The 19,876-nt window shown below is 40.6% G+C and overlaps 1 protein-coding gene across 1 annotated transcript in view; it reads left to right on the top strand.

The window, feature by feature from the left end:
* OTOGL (otogelin like) overlaps window positions 1-19,876 on the top strand; it is a 136,919-nt gene that overhangs the window by 78,088 nt on the left and 38,955 nt on the right. Inside the window, 9 exon segments of the mRNA XM_043507385.1 lie at window positions 297-464; window positions 2,935-3,213; window positions 5,461-5,578; window positions 6,069-6,148; window positions 8,367-11,395; window positions 13,284-13,461; window positions 14,746-14,888; window positions 19,470-19,493; window positions 19,618-19,710. Of these exon segments, the coding sequence (XP_043363320.1) occupies window positions 297-464; window positions 2,935-3,213; window positions 5,461-5,578; window positions 6,069-6,148; window positions 8,367-11,395; window positions 13,284-13,461; window positions 14,746-14,888; window positions 19,470-19,493; window positions 19,618-19,710 (4,112 nt within the window).

Genomic DNA, 19,876 nt, shown 5'->3' with positions numbered 1-19,876 from the left:
TATATCTATTTACTTGAACTAGGAAGCACACTCCCAGCTTCAATGTAGACATACTGGTCTTAGATGCTGTCTTGAACCAAGATCACGTTGAGGCACATGGCCCCGTTCTAAGTGAACTGCTTTTAATGGTTCCTGGGTTTTCTTACCTTTGTGAACAATTCCAAGTGTGGGAAAATAATCATGGCAATATATGCCACCAGTCATTGGTGGTAAGTACCTGAGGTTTTGCTCTTTTATATAAGTAAATCAATAGATTTTTCAGTTTGATATTGTTTGTTTGGTGTTTGTTTCACTAGGCCTTGGAGAAGGACCATATATTTTGGCAAGTTATGGACAGAATGATACTGTTATAGGAGCTAACATTACCAGCAGAAAGCTATTTCCTTTGCCTAGAATCAGTACATATGAAAATGTGGGATTTAGTTTTATGATAACTCCCGGCCTTTTCAAAGATAAAGACTTATGTAAGTATACTCAATATTACAGTAATGACAAAGACTAGTTTTAGAACTACATGTATCAGTTACTCTGTTACTTATTTCTAAGTTTATTAGTTGTCTAAAGTAAGCTACAATGATTTTTTTTCAGTTTGTCCTTCATGGAATGGAACAAATGAGAATGGAGTAGTCAGTTGCAAAACTGATTTTTCCATACAGTTTCAAGAAGAAATATAGTGCATTTAAAATACATTCTTGGAAAAATTAACTTAAGGCTTTAATGCTAAATTTTACAAGAATATATTTTAGAAATGCAGCAAGGTCCAAATGAATAGAACAGTTTTTGTAAGGGAAATTTAAGTATCTTGTGCAACTAGAAATAAAAATGGTTTGCATGGATAAATATGAAACATTAGATATTAAAAATGTTTACCAAAAGTGTTTGTGTCCCCAGTTATAAACCAACCACCTATACTATGCTTATTAATGTATATCTTCTTCCTATTTCTGTTTGTTCACACTGTGTAAATAATTTTTAACACTTTCTCTTTCATTCAAACGGTGACCTATGTAACCAAAAATGTTAATATATAAAAATATTTTTCCTTCTATTAATCCCTTATATATCCTGCACCACTGAGGTCAATGGGAGATTTGCCATTAACATCAGTGGATGCAGGCTCCTATTGTGAAACCAGTATCTGCAAAAGGGCCATCTCTGTCCTGAGATTTCAAATCATGTTTAAGAGAAATTGAGATATATTGGCAAGGGAGAAAATAAGTTTTTTGGATGACATTTGAAAATAAATGGAAAGGTGATGAAGTAGAAGGATGAATGAAGTCTAATGAAATTCTCCAGCAGATATAAAATAGTACAGGTAAAATATTGAGGTGACTGAAAGCTGAATAAAATCCATGTAATATATGGACATTTTAAAAATTACTGTTAGGGATGAGATAATATTTCAATGAAGTAAGGAAGCTGCATATTTTTACCTATGTTATTTGAACCAAGCCTTTTTAGAGCTTCTCTGAACATTGGTCAAACTGGACAGTCTCTACGTAAAAGAATGAATGGACACAAATCAGACGTCAAGAATTATAACATTCAAAAACCAGTTGGAGAACACTTCAATCTCTCTGGTCACTCGATTACAGACCTAAGAGTGGCAATCCTTCAACAAAAAAGCTTCAAAAACAGACTCCAACGAGAGACTGCTGAATTGGAATTAATTTGCAAACTGGATACAATTAACTTAGGCTTGAATAGAGACTGGGAATGGATGAGTCATTACACAAAGTAAAACTATTTCCCCATGTTATTTCTTCTCCCCCCCCCCCACTGTTCCTCAGATATTCTTGTTAACTGCTGGAAATAGCCTACCTTGCTTGTCACCATGAAAGGTTTTCCTCCTTTTCCCCCCCTGCTGCTGGTGATGGCTTATCTTAAGTGATCACTCTCCTTACAGTGTGTATGATAAACCCATTGTTTCATGTTCTCTGTGTGTGTATATAAATCTCCCCTCTGTTTTTTCCACCAAATGCATCCGATGAAGTGAGCTGTAGCTCACGAAAACTTATGCTCTAATAAATTTGTTAGTCTCTAAGGTGCCACAAGTACTCCTTTTCTTTTTGCGAATACAGACTAACACGGCTGCTATTCTGAAATCTGAACATTTGAGAAGTGATTTCTTCACTTTTGATCTGTCCAGGACCAGAACAAGAAGTGATTAAATACAACTTTCCTGATGGCACTTCTGGCTGTGACTGGATGTAAAAGTGCCTGAAATCTCAGGAGAGAAGACTTTGTTCTCACAAAATGTGTACCCTGATTTTGCAGCCAAAAGAAGTTTGGATAAATTATGCTTACATAATTAGAGCTAGTGGGAAAATTTCCGGTAAAACTAAGAAAATTCCAATTTGGTAGAGTGAAAGATTTAGCTGAATATAGCACAGATTTGAAGAAACTTGTGTGTCAAAACACAGCAGAGCACTAGGACTGTCTGTTTCCCTGCCTCTCCCCTAGCACCAGGGATGGGCAGCACCTCTCAGGCTCCCGGAGTTGGTAGCTAGGTAGAGGGAAGCAGAGTGACCGGGCTCTCAGCCTTTCTGGCAGCTGGCCAAAAGGCTCTTGTCCTGGAGGGCAGAAAAATCCTGTTTTGGTTTTCCCAAAATGAAATTTTTCTTGAAATCCCATTTTGTGAAAACTAGCATGTTTTTTAATGTCTCATTTCACTTTGTGACAAAAAATTTTCTCAAAAAGGAATTTCCTTTTTTCAGTCAGCTCTATATGTAGCTGAATTTTCAGATTTTTATATGAACTGAATCAAACTGAATTATGGGTCAGCATTTCTATTTTCTACAGAAAAATAGGAGAATTTTTGTGAAGAACAATAGTTTTGACATAAACGTCTCAACAGCTAATGTGTAGTCCGTTGCCTCTGGTTTTCTGGTGTGATAACCTTCTCCTGATTTCTTTGTATTCTGTTTGTGACAGCTCCGTCTCTTGTTTCCCTTGAGTCTGCTGAAAGACCAAACTACTTCCTGTATGTCCATGACAATGAAACTGTTACTTTGGAACAGTGGGCAGCAAGTTCTTCATTTCGTAGAAGAGCTACATTCTTTCACCACCAGGGCCTCTGGATTCCAGATTACAGCGCATTTGAACTTCACAACAAGAAAGGCTTTTTCATTATATTGACAGCTTCTGGGATTAAAGTGTCAAAGTATGATGATTCAGAAGAATTCAAACATACAAGTAGCTTTAGCATTGAAGGTAAGTTGTACATGATCCCAAAGGATACTGTATAATTTTGTTCTAGTTGTTTTAAGAGGGGTGTACACATGAGTGCATCATCTTCATCAATAGTAGCAAATATTTGTACTGATTTCCCCTATTTGTTTTTGGGTTTTTTCCCGTCTGAGTCGAGATGTTATTGATTTCCTGTTTTTGAGGTCATGAATATTGCCTTGACAGCAAAACTCACAGTCAGATTGATAATTATTTTTATAGAGCTGTCGATTAATCGCAGTTAACTCATGTGGTTAACTAAAAAAAAATTAATTGCGATTAATCGCACTATTAAACAATAGAATCCCAATTGAAATTTATTAAATATTTGTGGATGTTTTTCTACATTTTAAAATATATTGACTTCAGTTATAACTCAGAATACAAAGTGTTCAGTGCTCACTTTATATTATTATTTTTTATTACAAATATTTGCACTGTAAAATGATAAACAAAAGCAATAGTATTTTTCAGTTCACCTTGTACAAGTATTATAGTGCAATCTCTTTATCGGGAAAGTGCAATTTACAAATGTAGGGGGTTTTTTGTTACATAACTGCACTCAAAAAAACAAACAATTTAAAACTTTAGAGCCTACAAGTCCACTCAGTCTTCTTGTTCAGCCAACTGCTAAGACAAACAAGTTTGTTTACATTTACAGCAGATAATACTGCCCGCTTCTTATTTACAATATCACCAGAAAGTGAGAACAGGCATTCGCATGACACTTTTGTAGCTGACATTGCAAGGTCTTTACGTGCCAGATACGCTAAACATTCATATGCCCCCTTCATGCTTCGGACACCATTCCAGAGGACATACTTCCATGCTGATGACGCTTGTCAAAAAAATAATGCATTAATTCAGTTTGTGATTGAACTCTTTGGGGGGAGAATTGTATGCATCCTGCTCTGTTTTACCCGCATCCTGCCATATATTTCATGTTATAGCAGTCTCGGATGATGACCCAGCACATGTTGTTCATATTAAGAACACTTTCACTGTAGATTCCACAAAATGCAAAGAAGGCACTAATGTGAGATTTCTAAAGATAGCTACAGCACTCAACCCAAGATTTAAGAATCTGAAGTGCCTTCCAAAATCTGAGAGGGACAAGGCATGGAGCATGCTTTCAGATGTGTTAAAAGAGTAACACTCTGATGCAGAAACTACAGAACCCAAATTGCCAAAAAAGAAAATTTAATCTTCTGCTGGTGGCATCTGACTCAGATGATGAAAATGAACATGCATTGGGCTACACTGTTTTGAATTGTTATTGAGCAGAACCTGTCATCAGCATCGATGCATGTCCTCTGGAGTGGAGGCTGAAGTATGAAGGGACATAAGAATGTTTAGCATATCTGGCACGTAAATACCTTGTGACACCAGCTACAACAGTGCCATGCTAACGTCTGTTCTTACTTTTTGGCGACATTGTAAACAAGAAGCGGGCAGCATTATCTCCTGCAAATGTAAACAAACTTGTTTGTCTGAGTGATTGGCTGAACAAGAAGTAAGATTGAGTGGACTTGTAGGCTCTAAAGTTTTACATTGTGTGTTATTTTTGAATGCAGTTATTTTTTTGTACGTAATTCTACATTTTTAAATTCAACTTTTATGATAAAGAGATTGCACTACAGTATTTGTAATGGGGAAACTGAAAAAATACTATTTCTTGGTTTTTTTAGAGTGCAAATATTTGTAATAAAAATAATATAAAGTGAGCACTGTACATTTTGTATTCTGTGTTGTAATTGAAATCAATATATTTTAAAATGTAGAAAACTTCCAAAATATTTAAATAAATAGTATTTTATTATTGTTTAACAACGCTCTTAATCACAGAATTAATCATGATTAATTTTTTTATTGCTTGACAGCCCTATTTTTTTTAATTTGGAAATGAATTTGATGTGTTATAACAAGCAAACAAAAGTTCATGTATTGTTTAGTGAGCTATAGATATTTTTTCTGTTTGCTGGATGAGGTAGTAGTATTGTTCCTGAAATCAACAGCACATTTGAGTATATGTACTTTTTCCTTTAATACTCCAATATTTTTGAAATTTCTAGAACTCCTTGGTTTAAATACTCACGTATAAAAACACTCATCATTCATTTGGAAGTTTTTGGGAGTCTGTACTTCATTTCTACTTTCGACTTGCTATTACTGTAATATACATCCTAGAAAAGACTATCAATCTATAAATACCATGCTTTTCTTCTTTCTCAGATCTCCATGCATCAGTGCCTTATAGGAGGATGTGTGAATGGAGATATGAACCTTGTGCTAGCCCCTGTTTTAAAACATGTAGTGATCCTGAAGGAGTAGCATGTAAATTTCTTCCACCGTAAGTCTGATTGAACTATATATCTCCAATATAATACTATTATATAGAATGCATATGCTATCATTTTTAATAATATATTATAAAATATACTCATCTTTACTAACCAAAAGTTCACTTCAGTGGAGTTATAAGAGGGTTGAATTGGCCTCTTGTGCCTTGTAAAAGCAGGTGTGCACATGCCCATTAGATGATTTTACTTGATACATGTTCATGTTTATCTGTGGGTAATGGTTCATCAGCATGAATGTGGAATGAGTCCTTGTCAATCTCCTACTGGCTGCCTCAGGACTTCAGAAGTGTGTGTGTGTGTGTGTGTGTGTGTGTGTGTGTGTGTGTGTGTGTGTGTAAGCTATACAATGGAGGGGGTCTCAGGATTCTCTGTGTGGCAGGGGCAAAAACAGGAACTTTAAAAACTTTCATTTTGTCAAACTGAACTAAGATATTGTAATTTGCCACTTTTTCTAATGTGATTTTTGGGGTTTTCTTAAAGGGTTGAAGGATGCTTACCATATTGTCCTAAAAATATGATCCTTGATGAGGTGACACTTAAATGTGTTTATCCAGAAGACTGTAAGTACTTTCTGCAGTTACCAGTAAAGTTTTTTATTATATAATTTATTTAGTGCTCCTGACCAGTGTGACGGGTTGGACCCCCAACCCCCCGGTCTGGGATGCCACCTGTCTGGGATGTGCTGTGGTTTCATGGAACCTCTTCTGCTCCACTAGCCTGGATTCCCTCTCCCTGTTTTGCTGAATTAGGCTCTCCGGCCTTTTACAGCGTGCGCGCGCACACACACACACACACACAGTTAGGGCCACACCCAGCTGCAGACACAGACTGAAGTTAGCTCTGTGTGAGAGGACTCACCCAGCACTAACATGCGCACCCCTTTTGGGAGATAAACCCAAAATAATGCTGTCTTGCACTGTATAGAAAGAGTTGCACAGTGCAAGCTCATAAAAATTCACCCTCTCCCTCAATGTGGAGAGAAATATGCACAGCTTCTCCCCCCCCCACTCCTCCGATATCAATTGCACAAACTGGATTATGTTATAAACAAGAAATAAGTTTATTAACTACAAAAGGTAAATTTTAAGTGGTTATAAGGGATACCAAACAGATCAAAGCAGACTACCTTAGTAAATAACCAAAAATGGCAAACTGAGCTTAACACACCAGACAAGTAAAATATTAATTAGCAGATTCTCACCCTGAGTAACAAACAGGCTGGCAGATTCTTAAGGCACAAGTTGCCTTGGCTTTCCCAGGTTTTCATTAACAGGCTAAAAATCCTTCTAGCCTGGGACCACCAGTTCCCACAGTTCAGTCTTTGTTCCTCAGATGTTTCCGGTATGTTGTTGCAGGGAGAGTAAGGTCCAACTAAAATGTCATTTTCCCCCTTTTATATCTTCTCCCAACTTGCTGGAAAGCTCTTTTGCTGTGATCAGGGTCAAACAGTTCCCATTGTGTAGTGCTATTTCTGAAAGGTTTCTGTTGTACCCAGTTCCTGGGGTAATCCTTGTGCTTGTGTGCATTTCCTCAATAAGTCATCAACATTGTCTGGCCTTTTTACTGTTGTACCTGAAAGGCTGCTTGTGGGCATTTTAAACCTCACAACATGTTTCAGCATCACATACATAGCCAAACTTCAAAACTTCACACACAACAATAGTACATACAATCCTATGAGATATTACGATCACAAGGCATACCTTGTATAAGTCATATCCTAATTACATGTACAGTGGTGAATATTGAGGTGTCAGGGTGTAACAACCAGATTGAAAGCTCTAGAAAATAAAGCCCATATACAGAGAAAGGGAGAAGAAGAGGGATATGCATGCTGTACAGGCAGTGGCTGCACAAGTTTTTTTATGCTTCCTGCAAAAGTGCTACTTCCTTCACTCTGGCCTCCCTGATACGTGCATCACTCCACTCCAGTCCATCCAGAATACAGCTGCTAAAATCATCCTCCACATCTGACCATATTGGACAAAAATTCAATTCCTCTTCTGTCACTTCCATTGTGTTAAATTGAAACGTCTTGTCCTTGTTAAAGGCCCAGCACAACTCTGCCCCAGTTACACATCGATCCTGTGTTTTTACCATGACCTCTTGTTACCTCACTGCCAACCTCCCTGCATCATTTGCTACATTTTTTTGAGTGGTGGTGGGGGGTATTTAAATAGCCCAGCGTCCTGGATGCTTAACTGCTGGCGTGTGGCTATCACATCGTTCCTCTATTTGTGGATAATGCAGTGATTAAACATTACAGTCCCTTTTCTTCCATTTTAAAATAAAGTCTCTGTATTTTGTATTTTTAAACTAGTTATGTGATGTCTAATAATTACTAATACAAAGTAATCTATTATAGTGCATTACTGTCCAAAAATAGAAAAGAAAACTGTATGTTTTTAATCCAAGGTCCCAAATATTCTGCTATTCTGTGTTTGCAGAATTTGCTACAGAATTCACTCCTTGCTGCATAATTGTGCTCCAGAATAAAAGCTTTCAATTACCATATAATAAAAAACCTTGCTTTTGGGTTTGTGAAGAAAACCTTACAAATTTGAGTTGTGTGCAACTAATCTAGAGTTGTCCTCCAGAGTGTGCAGATATCCTCAAACAATGCCTTTGGGGGCATACTGTGGTTATCTTTTCAGGGAATTTAAGCTTTCTAAGAATAGACTGGTTTATATTTAGATTGGTACCCAGTGACTGATAGATGTTGCTGTTTTGCTCTTTCTTTAATACAGAATAACAGTGAAACATATGTTTTCTTTCCAGGCATACCTGTGACACCTACAGAGCTGGCAGCTGGAACAAAAACCCAGAGGACAAGGCCCACTGCATTAATCTTTCCTACAATTGTTACTACAGAGAGATTTCCTCAGATGCCCCCTATATTTGTTACTGCAGAAGCTGAAGCTGAGCCAACTCATATAATTGTAACTACCAAAATAACCACAAAGATAGACACAACTTTAAAAGGAGCAAACACTACAGCAGAAACTCTGTCAGACTTTCATTCACTGGCATCACCTCATACAAATACTTATTTAACTGATTCATTACCCATTTCAAGTACAATGCAGTCTTCCAAAGTAACCCACAGCACAGCAAGCCTGTCTGTACTACCCAAGCCTGTATCTTCAACAGATTTTCCAGCTACTCTTCAGACATCAGCAGGCACATTAAAAACATCCCCTACTGCAAGTCCGACAGTGTTTATAACCTCACCCATTACAACTATGGCAGTTCCATCAACACCTGCTTTTACTCGGCTAACTGCAAGTCCTCTTTCTAGACATTCTACATTACCAATGCCAACTTCTTTAGTGTTAACACCATTTTCACTTGAAACAGGAACTGCATCCCCTTCTACAGCATTAGGAAGTTTATCCCCTGGACCAGCCTTTGTCACTACTGAAATACCTACAAGGATCTGGGGAACCACAAGACCTTCCACAAGTCATTCACAACTGCCAAAAACATCCATAGTATTTCCTTCATCTGCTTCATTAACTGGAAGAACATCTTTTTCAAGTCCCACATTCTTTACAAGCTCACAATTAATATTAACTACATCTACTTCACCACTATCTACTATGACTGAAAGAACCAAGTTGACTGTGGGTCAACCTATAGTTCACCCAGCTTCTGTTTATGCCCCAACTTCAACTGTTTTTCAAACTCCCATGGCTACTTCTAGATTTACTAGCTTTGAAACTAGTCCTCCTCAGTTAATCACAGCTTCATACTTGGTAACAACTCAAGCCACCTCCCAAACTACTTCTTCATCTTTAAGAACAGCCAGTTTTTTAACTAGAACGTCAGTACCTACATTTTTATCTTCAGTGGACATTTCAGTGACTCCCTCCAAACATATAGTTCCATTAAGCACAGACACTGTTTCTACTATCCCACCTCTGACTGAAACTTCATCTCCAGTTGCTTCTAAAATCCCTACAACCATGAGAACAACATGGTCTTCTTTGAATCCCCTTGTAACATACACAATGTCTACATTAACGCCTCCTCCAATTACATCCCCCAAACCCAAAGCAACAGGAGAAGTCACAGTTGTCTCAAAGAGTTTTTTCTTGGGAACTTCCACTACTTCAGCGTCTCTTCTAGCCACTCCTCAAATCTCTGAGGTGTCTGTAACAAGTACAATCTCAACAGAAAGTAAATATGTACTACCCTCTGATGCATTTCCAATATCGACTATTTCTGAAAGGTTGACTGCATCCATTAGTTCTACAGCCTTCCCTTTCAGTACACCTGAATTACCCATAAATGCCACATTAGCTACTTATCAAATGGCAAGAACCACTTCAAAAATAACAGAGTACCCTATCAGTCCACATTCAGATTTCAAAACTGCCTCTGTGGTACGAAGTACAGATACTTCTTTAACTTCTAGAGAACTATCAGGAGCTCAACTGTCTTTTATCAGTCCATCCACATTACTTACAATGTTGTCATCATCGAGACCATCTGTTTCACAAGCCTCTGCCATGACATCCCATACAACAAGTTCTTCAGTGATTCCCACAGTAAATAGGACGTCTGCTTTGATATCAAATATAACTCTTACCCAATCACCCATTGTATCCATGGGTACACAAGTAACCTCAGGAAGCCCACATACAGAACTGGCAACCTCTCCCGTGGGTATTTCTACATTAACTTTAGGCACAAAGATTTACATAAGTCCTTCAGCAGTGCCTAAAACTTCATTTGCACTACCACATTTATTAACTTCTAAAACTCCTAAAGTCACTTTGGAAAGCTATTCCAGTATATTCACTACTACATCTTCACCCCCTTCTGAGACCTCCCATGTATCTACTGTATCATTAGGAACAAAGATATCATTGAGTCCTTCCACAGAATATGAAACAAGAACTTTTGTACCCACTGAAATAGTCACTCACTCCACAATGCCATCTGTAGCACTGACCATGAGCACAGCTTTGAGTACTACATCCTTAGTGCCAACTTACGTCACTATGAAAACATCAGTTAGTCCTTCAATAAGTTTATTAGTTACTCCTGCCACTACCATAACCCCTAGTGCTACTGCAAAATCCACTGAATCTTCTGTTGCTCATATTGAGCTTTACACAGCCTCTAGTTCAATGCCAATTCCTGCTACCTCTCAAACACATATGTATCCTTCACCTGAGACTTTACTGACATCTGCACATTCCCTGGTTTCACTGAGTACTAAAGAAATGCTAAAACCTATAGTTATGAAAACAACTGGTGCCATGACTCCATTCTCAGATCTGAAGATTACACCTTCTGCAGCTTCAGACCTTAAATATGCAACCTCCATTGGGAGAACTGCAGACACTATAGAAAGTAGTCAGACTTCACATGTACAAAAAAATATTACTAAGACAAAATCTACAACTACTGAGAAATCTTCACTGCTACACTCAACATTCTCTTCTGTTCAGACTACTTCCTTGCCCAGTCAAAGCAGCATAACTTCAGGAAAATCTGTCTCTATTTCTGAAGTCTCAGATGTAACACTGTCAGATTGGTTCAGAATTCCACCACAAAGAACAATCAAACCTTCCTATAATCTAACAGAACCAGAGCAAGTGGGGACTGGAGAATCACAGAGCACCACTGTAACAGATTCATCTCATTTCAGTTATGCAAAGGTACTGTCTTCTACCACAGAATCTGTGGAAACACAAACTTCACTGACAGACACAGACATGATGATGACAGTTACAGCTGACAATGCTTCATATGGCACAATGATACATACACTGATGTCATCTTCCTCAGATTGTATGGTATGATCAATTTTATCTACCCATGGTATACTCTATGTATATTGCTTTTTAATCCGTTTTTCTCTACCACTGGGATGGGAGAGGTTTTAAATTGGATAAAATATTTTTCATTTCTCTTTCTCTGTTTTACCTTCATATTGTCTCTTTATTTTTCTTTGAAGATTGCCTGCACATCCACGCTCTTGGGTGCACTTGTGTACTCCACACATTGGCTGAAACACTGTAGAAAACTTTGGCCATTGCAGCTGTGTGAACCTACTGAGACATGGAGTTCTTTGAAATTATTTCCTGCAGAGATGGGCACTTCCCTCCCTACTTCTTTGGAGTCTGTGGAATTTAAATTAGTGGAAGTTACTGAGGAACAAAGCAGGGTTATGTCTCCTTATATGCTTGTGGGCATGAACACTGGTTACTGTGAGCAAGTGTGCATCTGGCCTCAATAGCTAATGCTTTCTACATGACTCCAGTGCAGTGGTGCTGGAACAATTTTTATAGTGGGGATGCTGAGAGCCATTGAACCAAACTGTAAACCCTGTATATAATGGAAACCACCTCAAGTCAGGGGGCTCTGCAGCACCTCTTTACCCCTAATTCCAGCACCTATGCTCCAGTGAGGGCTGTGGGTGTGTGTAGGAACAAAGCAGGTTTATGTCTCCTTATATGCTTGTGGGCATGAACACTGGTTACTGTGAGCAAGTGTGCATCTGGCCTCAATAGCTAATGCTTTCTACATGGCTCCAGTGCAGTGGTGCTGGAACAATTTTTATAGTGGGGATGCTGAGAGCCATTGAACCAAACTGTAAACCCCGTATATAATGGAAACCACCTCAAGTCAGGGGGCTCTGCAGCACCTCCTCACCCCTAATTCCAGCACCTATGCTCCAGTGAGGGCTGTGGGTGTGTATTTGTATATATGTACCCAGTGCTGTCGGTGTATGAAAGCAGGTCCCTGGAAATACATTGATAGGCGAATAACTTCTTTTTCTGAGGTTACTGGAACAAATACAAGGAGCCACAAAAGAATAAAGTGCCTCCAACATCTTCAGTTACTCGGTCTTCAAATGATAGAGCTCTTTTCCCAGTTTCAGCAAAAGGTCCATCCATGTCACATCATGTCACAATTTCAAAGATTAATTGGAATTCTGTGTTTTTGTTGATTTTATTGTTGTTTGTTCTTTTTGGTTGTCTTTTTAATTAATTTTTGCATGTATTTGGGTACCATGGCAAATTTCTGCCTTGTCCAGCTCAGTGTCCTCAGAGGCAGATTAGGGGTTTGTGGGGCCCTGGGCCAGAGCAAGTGTGGGCCCCTCCCTACCCCTTCTGCCCGCAGTCCCCCTGCACCCTCCCCAGCGCTCCTACTGGGGAAATGGGGTCAGGGCATGGGGGCTTGCCCCACCTCTCCCCTCCACCTAGCACTCCTGTCGGGGAACTGGGTCAGAGTACAGGGGCTTCCTGCTCCCTGGCAGGAGCGCTGGGTGGGCGGGCGGAGCAGAGCAAGCCCCCGTGCCCCAATCCCGCACCCCAGCAGGAGCACTGGCTGGGCAGAGTGGGCTGGGGGCTAATCTGCCACTGAATGTCCTGGGGGATGTGGGAGAAGAGTATTGGGAGTCTCTTTCCTTTCTAGCCTAGGAGCATGCAGAGTATTAACTTGGTGGATTCTTGGATGATAGATGAAGACCCGTCTAGTGCATCCAGTTGACCTCTTTAATCTTAAATGGGCATGGATAGGTCTCTGTATGTTTTCGGATGTTCAAAAGCAAAAGCTGTAGGGAGCTCATGTTGCAGCTAAACTAGTGAGGTGTAAGAATATTCTTGTCCATGTCTCTGAATTTAATTTTTGAATATACAGAATGCAATGCTCATTCCTATTTTCCTTTCTACATAACAGCCAAGATACATTGAACCTGTAGACAGATGTAGCCAGTATGTATGCATTAATATGGGATGGATGTTGTATAACGTTTCAAGGAACTGCCATAAGAACGTGGAGAAACCTGACTGTGGTTTTCGAGGAATGCCAGTTCAAGTTAACAGTGATAGTTGTTGTCCAGAATGGGAGTGTCCCTGTAAGTCATTTTATTGTTTATGTTACATTCTCAAATGTGAAAGATTAAAACTTGATTATGTAAACATCAAAAATTATAAATTAAGGATTATAAATTTAAGAGGAAGGATTGTTTTGTGGTTATGGCACTGGCCTGAGACTCAGAATACATGGTTTCTATTCCTAGTTTTGCCACAGATTTTCTGTGTGAATTTAGGGCAAAATACTTAATCTCTCTCCATCTAACAATTGGGAATTCCGTACCTCTCATGAATACAATACCACAGTAAAAATGCAACCGAAAAGCCTTTTCTTAAAATAAAATACATATATTGGGGAGAGATAAATATTTTGTGGGAAAGCATAAATCAGCATTATTTTTATAGATTACTTTGCTTAATTTGGTGATTTTTTTTTCCCTTTTGGAGTTTAACATACAGATTTTTAAATATACTGTGTTGTAAATCAGGCTCCAGAACTACAACTCCAATGAGGCAATGTGCCACAGTGGGAAAATACAGTTTAATATTGAACTGACTTGAAATGAAATGTCTCAGGTTAGTTCAACCAAGAAATCAGAATGAAACATTTTGATTTTGGGAATGTCAGAACATTCTGACTGAAAATATTGAGATGAAGCATTTTAACATTTCTATTCTGAAATTTCCCTTCCATGAAAAATGTGAGAATATCAGCTTTTTTCCCCCAAAAGAAAAATGTTGAAATATCAGAATTTCCTGAGGAATGGAAATTCCAAATTTCACTCAACTCTAACTGGAACTCTAGGCCTTGACCTCAATAGATGTTTGTCATTTAATTTAAAGAGTGATGTATCAAGCCCTAATTCTGGTAATAGATGCTCCAATTTTATTTTATTTTTTTAGGGTATACCAAAGTTGAGTATTAAAATATAGATAGTCATACAGATGTGTATATATATATGACATGCTTGAGACCTCCATGTTGCAGCCACTGACTTTTCAGTCATAGAAGAATGATCGAGTCTCCCTTTTGACCCATGGAACAGACCCTCATTTCATGTAAATTGTCATAGCTCCATTCACTTCAATAGTGCAATGTCAATTTGAAACTGCTGAGGTTCTGTTCCTGTATCCAGTATATTCCTTAACTGAACAGAGTTGTTGCTATTGAACAACAAAAGGTTCTTCTCCTCTTGGCTCACCAGCTAACAGTGGTGGGTTTTTGTTTTTACAGAAGAGGCAACTATTGCCAAAAATAGAAGATTTTAAGACATTTGTAGTGTTCAGTTTTGTGGTACGCTCATTAAATGTCAGTTCTTTTTTAGGTCAATGCTCTGTACTGTCTGAACTGAGCATTATTACATTTGATGGAAATAACATAGCCCTCTATAATATGGCTTCCTACATTTTAGTCAAGCTCCCAGGAGAAATAATTGTTGCTCATATTGAGAAGTGTCCCACTAATCGGGTAAGATGTTTGCATGCTATCACTTCCTCAATATCCTTAGTAATGCTGAATTCTTTTGGTATGTGTGTGTAAAGGCACAATATAAATTAATATCCAGTTAACAGTGATAGCCAATTTAAAAATTGTAAGTTATTTATATTTCAAAGCACATGTTTTATTGTACCTCTTGGGAAATGAAACGGATCTCAGAGTAACTAGTAATTGTTGTATTTGTTATAAGGAAATGAAACTGTAGTTTTCTTTCGTATTGTCAGATATTCAACTCAGTGGGCTAGATCCTCAAAGGGTAAATCAGTATAGTTCCATTGAGATGGTGAAGGGAAGTGCAAATTATATATCCCCTTCCGCTAGCCTATAGCAGTTGCACCCCAGGGGAATTCAGTCCCATGAGAGGAAGGCAAGAGATGCCCATATCGCTGTCTTCCTCCAGGGATTTTGCTTGTGATGCTAAGTTCAAGTTGCAGCAGGATCTCCGCAACAGTTCTTCTGGAGCAGCAGATGCCCGAGTGATATGCTTAAAGCCTCCACCTCCCCTACACTTCTGGAACCGCACTGCCTGGATGCGGGTGTTGCGGGGACCTTGCACCAACACTACCTCTCTCTGGGTTGACTTTCTGCAAGGCTGGTGGAACTTGCTGAAACTCACGGGTGAATTAAGGTCATTGTGTGAGTGGTTTGTGTGAGAGGGAGAGGCACAAAATATTTGTTTATATTAAAATAAGTTTCACAAGAAAAAATAGTCAAGATCACATTTTTCTCATAAATAAATTACGAGGCCCAGTCTTGCAATCCTTATTCTTAGACAATAAATGCCTACAGTACTCTGTAGTGGTGCTCCAGGGCCCCAGTCCTACATTGGGATTGGCCTTGTGAACCGTGCGCCTGTATGGCTGATTTCCTTGGGAGTGCACAGGGGCAAATGGGCAAAGTCCACATGGGCTACATTAGCAAATATTTTGTAGGATTGGGACCCAAAACACTAAATTGTATGATATTACTACAGCAGTGTTTTGGGCGATTACTGTAACTTGATAAGGGGTCCTAGTTACTGTGTGAACTGTACCTTAGACCCCTTTAGGTGCCTCTCAAGTGCAGCCCTCGCATGACAAGCCTGACTTCCTACACCTCACTCTGGGTAGAACCACATGGTCTGATCTGGCTCTCTTGGTGTCAACACCCTGTTTCCTAACCATGTTAACGTGACAGGCCTAGCTTAGTTTGGCACCTATAAACCCTCTCACTCTGGGGGACCTGTGACCAGTGAGGTGGTTAAAGCAGAGGCTGCTCAAGACAATCTGATGCCAAGGAAAAACGTCAGTGTGCCACCCCATTCCTATTCCCTTAGAAATTCGTGACAGGCCCCTTGCACCTCCCTTGTCCCTATGCCCCTTGCACCTCCCTTGTCCCATATGCAGCTGGGTTAGAGGCTGTTGGAATAGACCCTAGACTGGGGCTCCATAGGCTGCCGGGCCCTGTTGACAGACTGAGGGAACAGTCTGACACCCGAGCGGGTTGAGCCGGGACAGGCCAGGATGAACATCCCCTTGTCTTCTGCCCTAGGTCCTGCAAACAGCTGAGACTCACTCACTGGCTGGGCAATAACCCCAGCCAGGGCTACCTTTCCCAATGGCCCTTTCCAAGAAGATTGGCACTAGCTGCCTGGGGCTTGAGAGGAAAGGGAGTCCTGGCCCCTGGATAGCAGCAGCTCCTTACCCTGGGGCTGCTCAGCTCATCCACAGCAGGATTTGGGCACCAGCAGGGGGTATCTCCCAGCCTGTAGAGCTCCAGTGAATGGGCAGTGTAGACTCCTTGTCACCCAGCCTGTGGGTACCCATCCCCCTCACATAATGGGTGGTGGGTTTCTTCCCACTGGACAGAGTAGGATTCTCTGCATCTGGGCCCCTGCTTGCCCAGCCAGTCCCACACCTCAGTCCTTACACTTCCAGTCTGTTGCCCAGTCTCCTGCACTTTGCACACACCCCCAGCAACCTGTAGCCTGCAGCCCCCTGAGACTCCCAACAATCCCCACACCCCTTAGTCCTCCTCCCTGAGCCTTCCCGGGTGAGGTCATTGCTGTTGGGCTTGTAGCTCTTTGGTGGTAACTCCTCCACCAGAACCTGGACACAGTGGAGTTGAAGCATGGCCACAGAGTGAGTCCAGTGCAGCAGTGGTGGGTGGGGCACAGCCAGTCTCAGAATGGCAGGTGAAGGCTGGGAACTAACATGGAGACAGGCAGGTCACTGTGCTTATGGCTGTGACCTTACCTGCACTGAGCAGCTGGGTAGGTGGCGAGAGCACTTCCCTGGCATTCTGGCTGGGTGCCACTTCCTGCTTCTTGTAGCCCTGGTTGGGGGCCGCCCCTGCCCACTGGCAGCACTGCCAGATTCATCCACCATCACTGTTCCCTGTGGAGGGTACTGGGGCAAGTCTACAGAAATCTTGCTCTCAGAAATCTGTTGCTCTCATCACTTGCCTAATCTGCCTATAGCTAGAGCAGCCTCTAGGTTAAAAAAATGTGAAATAGTTGTGGGTGAGGACAAAGTCACAAAGTTCAGCCACCAGGTTTGCCGTGACATCGGGGATACTGTTCCTGACGGCTTGTAGTCCATCTTCGTGTGGAATGTTGGTGTAGAGGGCTTCTACATCCAAAGTGGCCAGGATGGTGTTTTCTCCCTGGTCATTCATTTTTAGACCTAAAAGTCGCAATTCTCCAATAAAAAAACCCTTCAAAAACAGATTGCAATGAGAAAGTGCAGAATTGGAATTAATTTGCAAACTGGACACCTTTAAATTAGGCTTAAATAAAGACTGGAAGTGAATGGGTCATTACACAAAGTAAAAACTATTTCCCCATGCTAATTTTTTTTCCTCCTACCGTTACTCACACCTTCTTGTCAACTGTTTGAAATGTGCCATCCTGATTATCACTACAAAAAGTTTTTCCCTTGCTGATAATAGCCCTCCTTAATTGATTGGTCTCATTACAGTTGGTATGGCAACACCCATTTTTTCATGTTCTCTGTGTATATATCTCTTCCTACTGTATTTTCCACTGCAGGCATCCGATGAAGTGGGTTTTAGCCCACGAAAGCTTATGCCCAAATAAATTTGTTAGTCTCTAAGGTGCCACAAGGACTCCTTTTTTTTTTTTGCTGATATAGACTAATATGGCTACCACTCTGAAACCTCTAGGTTAAAGTGACTCAAAAACAGCTTCTTCAAAACAAAGCATTATTGATCATTCACCCAAAGGTACAAAGCATGTAGAGGGAAGGATAAAAACAATAAAGGCCTATGTACATATTTCCTTTGACCTTACTCTTAATCTTTCCTTGCAGGCCTTGTGTGTTTCAGCTAGCCCAGTTACCTCCATCTTTGGTCTGTGCAAAGGAGATGGCCCTTGCTGCAGCTTCGGCTTTGCACTCTAGCCATTTCTACACTACAGCCACTGCAGTGGCACAGCGTGATAGCTGTGCCACTGTGGTGCTGTAGCACAGAGGCTTTTTACATTGATGGAAGGGTATTTTCCACTGATGTAGTTAATCATTTTTTCCGAGAGGCATTGACGTAGCCGCATGTACATCAGGATGTAGGTTGACCTAACTACAATGCCCAAGATATGAAATTTTTCACAGCCCTGAGTGACGTAGCTAGGTTGATTACATTTTTAAGTGTAGACCGGGCCTAACTTTCTGTGTCTCTTTGCCAGTTTGTCCGATCTCACTGACACACCCTGGACAGCTTCTGGCCACATACTCAACCTCCCACCCCTTTTATAGGCCTGCGGTCAGGGCCGTTCCTAGCTATACTGGGGCCCTCCTGCAGGCCTCCACGTGGGGGGCTGGTCCCAGGCCTCTGTGCGGGGGGAACTGGCTTGGAGGGCAGAGGGAACCGCCCCCCAGCGCTTACCTGCGGCATGGCTGGGGCCGGTCGCTGCACTTCCCACTACCAGTGAGTGCAGGCCCAGCCCTGCTGCAGTCCTCAGGGGTGGGAAAAGGCAGGGCAGGGTGGGGTGGAGACTTTGGGGAAGGGGTGGGGCAGGGGCTGGAGCAGCATGCAGCTGCGCAGGGCACCAGGAAACTTGGTGCCCCAAATTTCCTCGTGCCCTTTGCAGCTGTGTACTTTGCATATGGGTAAGGATGGCCCTGTCTGGGGTCCTGTAATGGTTAAGTGTTCCCATTGAGATATCTCTTCTCAGCCTTGGCAAAATAGCTATGTCCCAGGGTTGGGACGGGGGAATCATCTCTTCACTACTGTGAAGTTGGCAATTGTGTTTGAGTGTTGGAATGCTCTTTATCTAGGTCAAGGTGTTGTCTTTCCTACTTGATTCTCCTAATAGGCCCTTTGGCTCTAACTCCAGAGCAAATAAACAAACAACACAGAGGCATACACCATATTAATAAACATACGCTTTGGGACGAACAGGAATATGTTCCCATGTTTAGTGAAAGTTTAGTTAGCATTAAGATTGCAAGAGAAGGACCCTTGGTGTTGAAAATGACTAATAATTTGTCATAGGAAAACAGGAGGAACATTACTAATATCCCTGCATTTCTAATCTACTTTTTAAATGTTTTTCAGAGTGCAAATTCAATAAGAAAACTAGTGAGTATTTTGTTAATTTTTAAGTATACTACTTGTTATTTATTTACTTGTACATGCTAAAATAAATACTATCTGTAATATTCCCCCTTCCTGCAAATCCTTATTTTGGCATTTTTCTTACAAGGTTTCACCTGGAGGCACTTCAGGGCTCTGTTTTAAGAAATTAAATGTAACAACACCTACAAATAAAATACTCATCAACCGCTTGGCAAGAAAGGTAAAAATAATTGTTAATATTCAGCATGTGTATATTTAAAGGATAATTTACACAGTACTACTCTGTTCTAGAATGCCATAAACCAGTCTTTACAGTTCATGAAGTGTAGGAACAGGGTTACTCTTATGGTACAGCTCCATTTTTTCCTTGTTGTACTACAAGAGGA

Source organism: Dermochelys coriacea, chromosome 1 (genome assembly GCF_009764565.3).
Source record: "Dermochelys coriacea isolate rDerCor1 chromosome 1, rDerCor1.pri.v4, whole genome shotgun sequence".
Lineage (NCBI taxonomy): Eukaryota > Metazoa > Chordata > Testudines > Dermochelyidae > Dermochelys > Dermochelys coriacea.
This window is presented reverse-complemented; position numbering and strand designations above follow the sequence as displayed.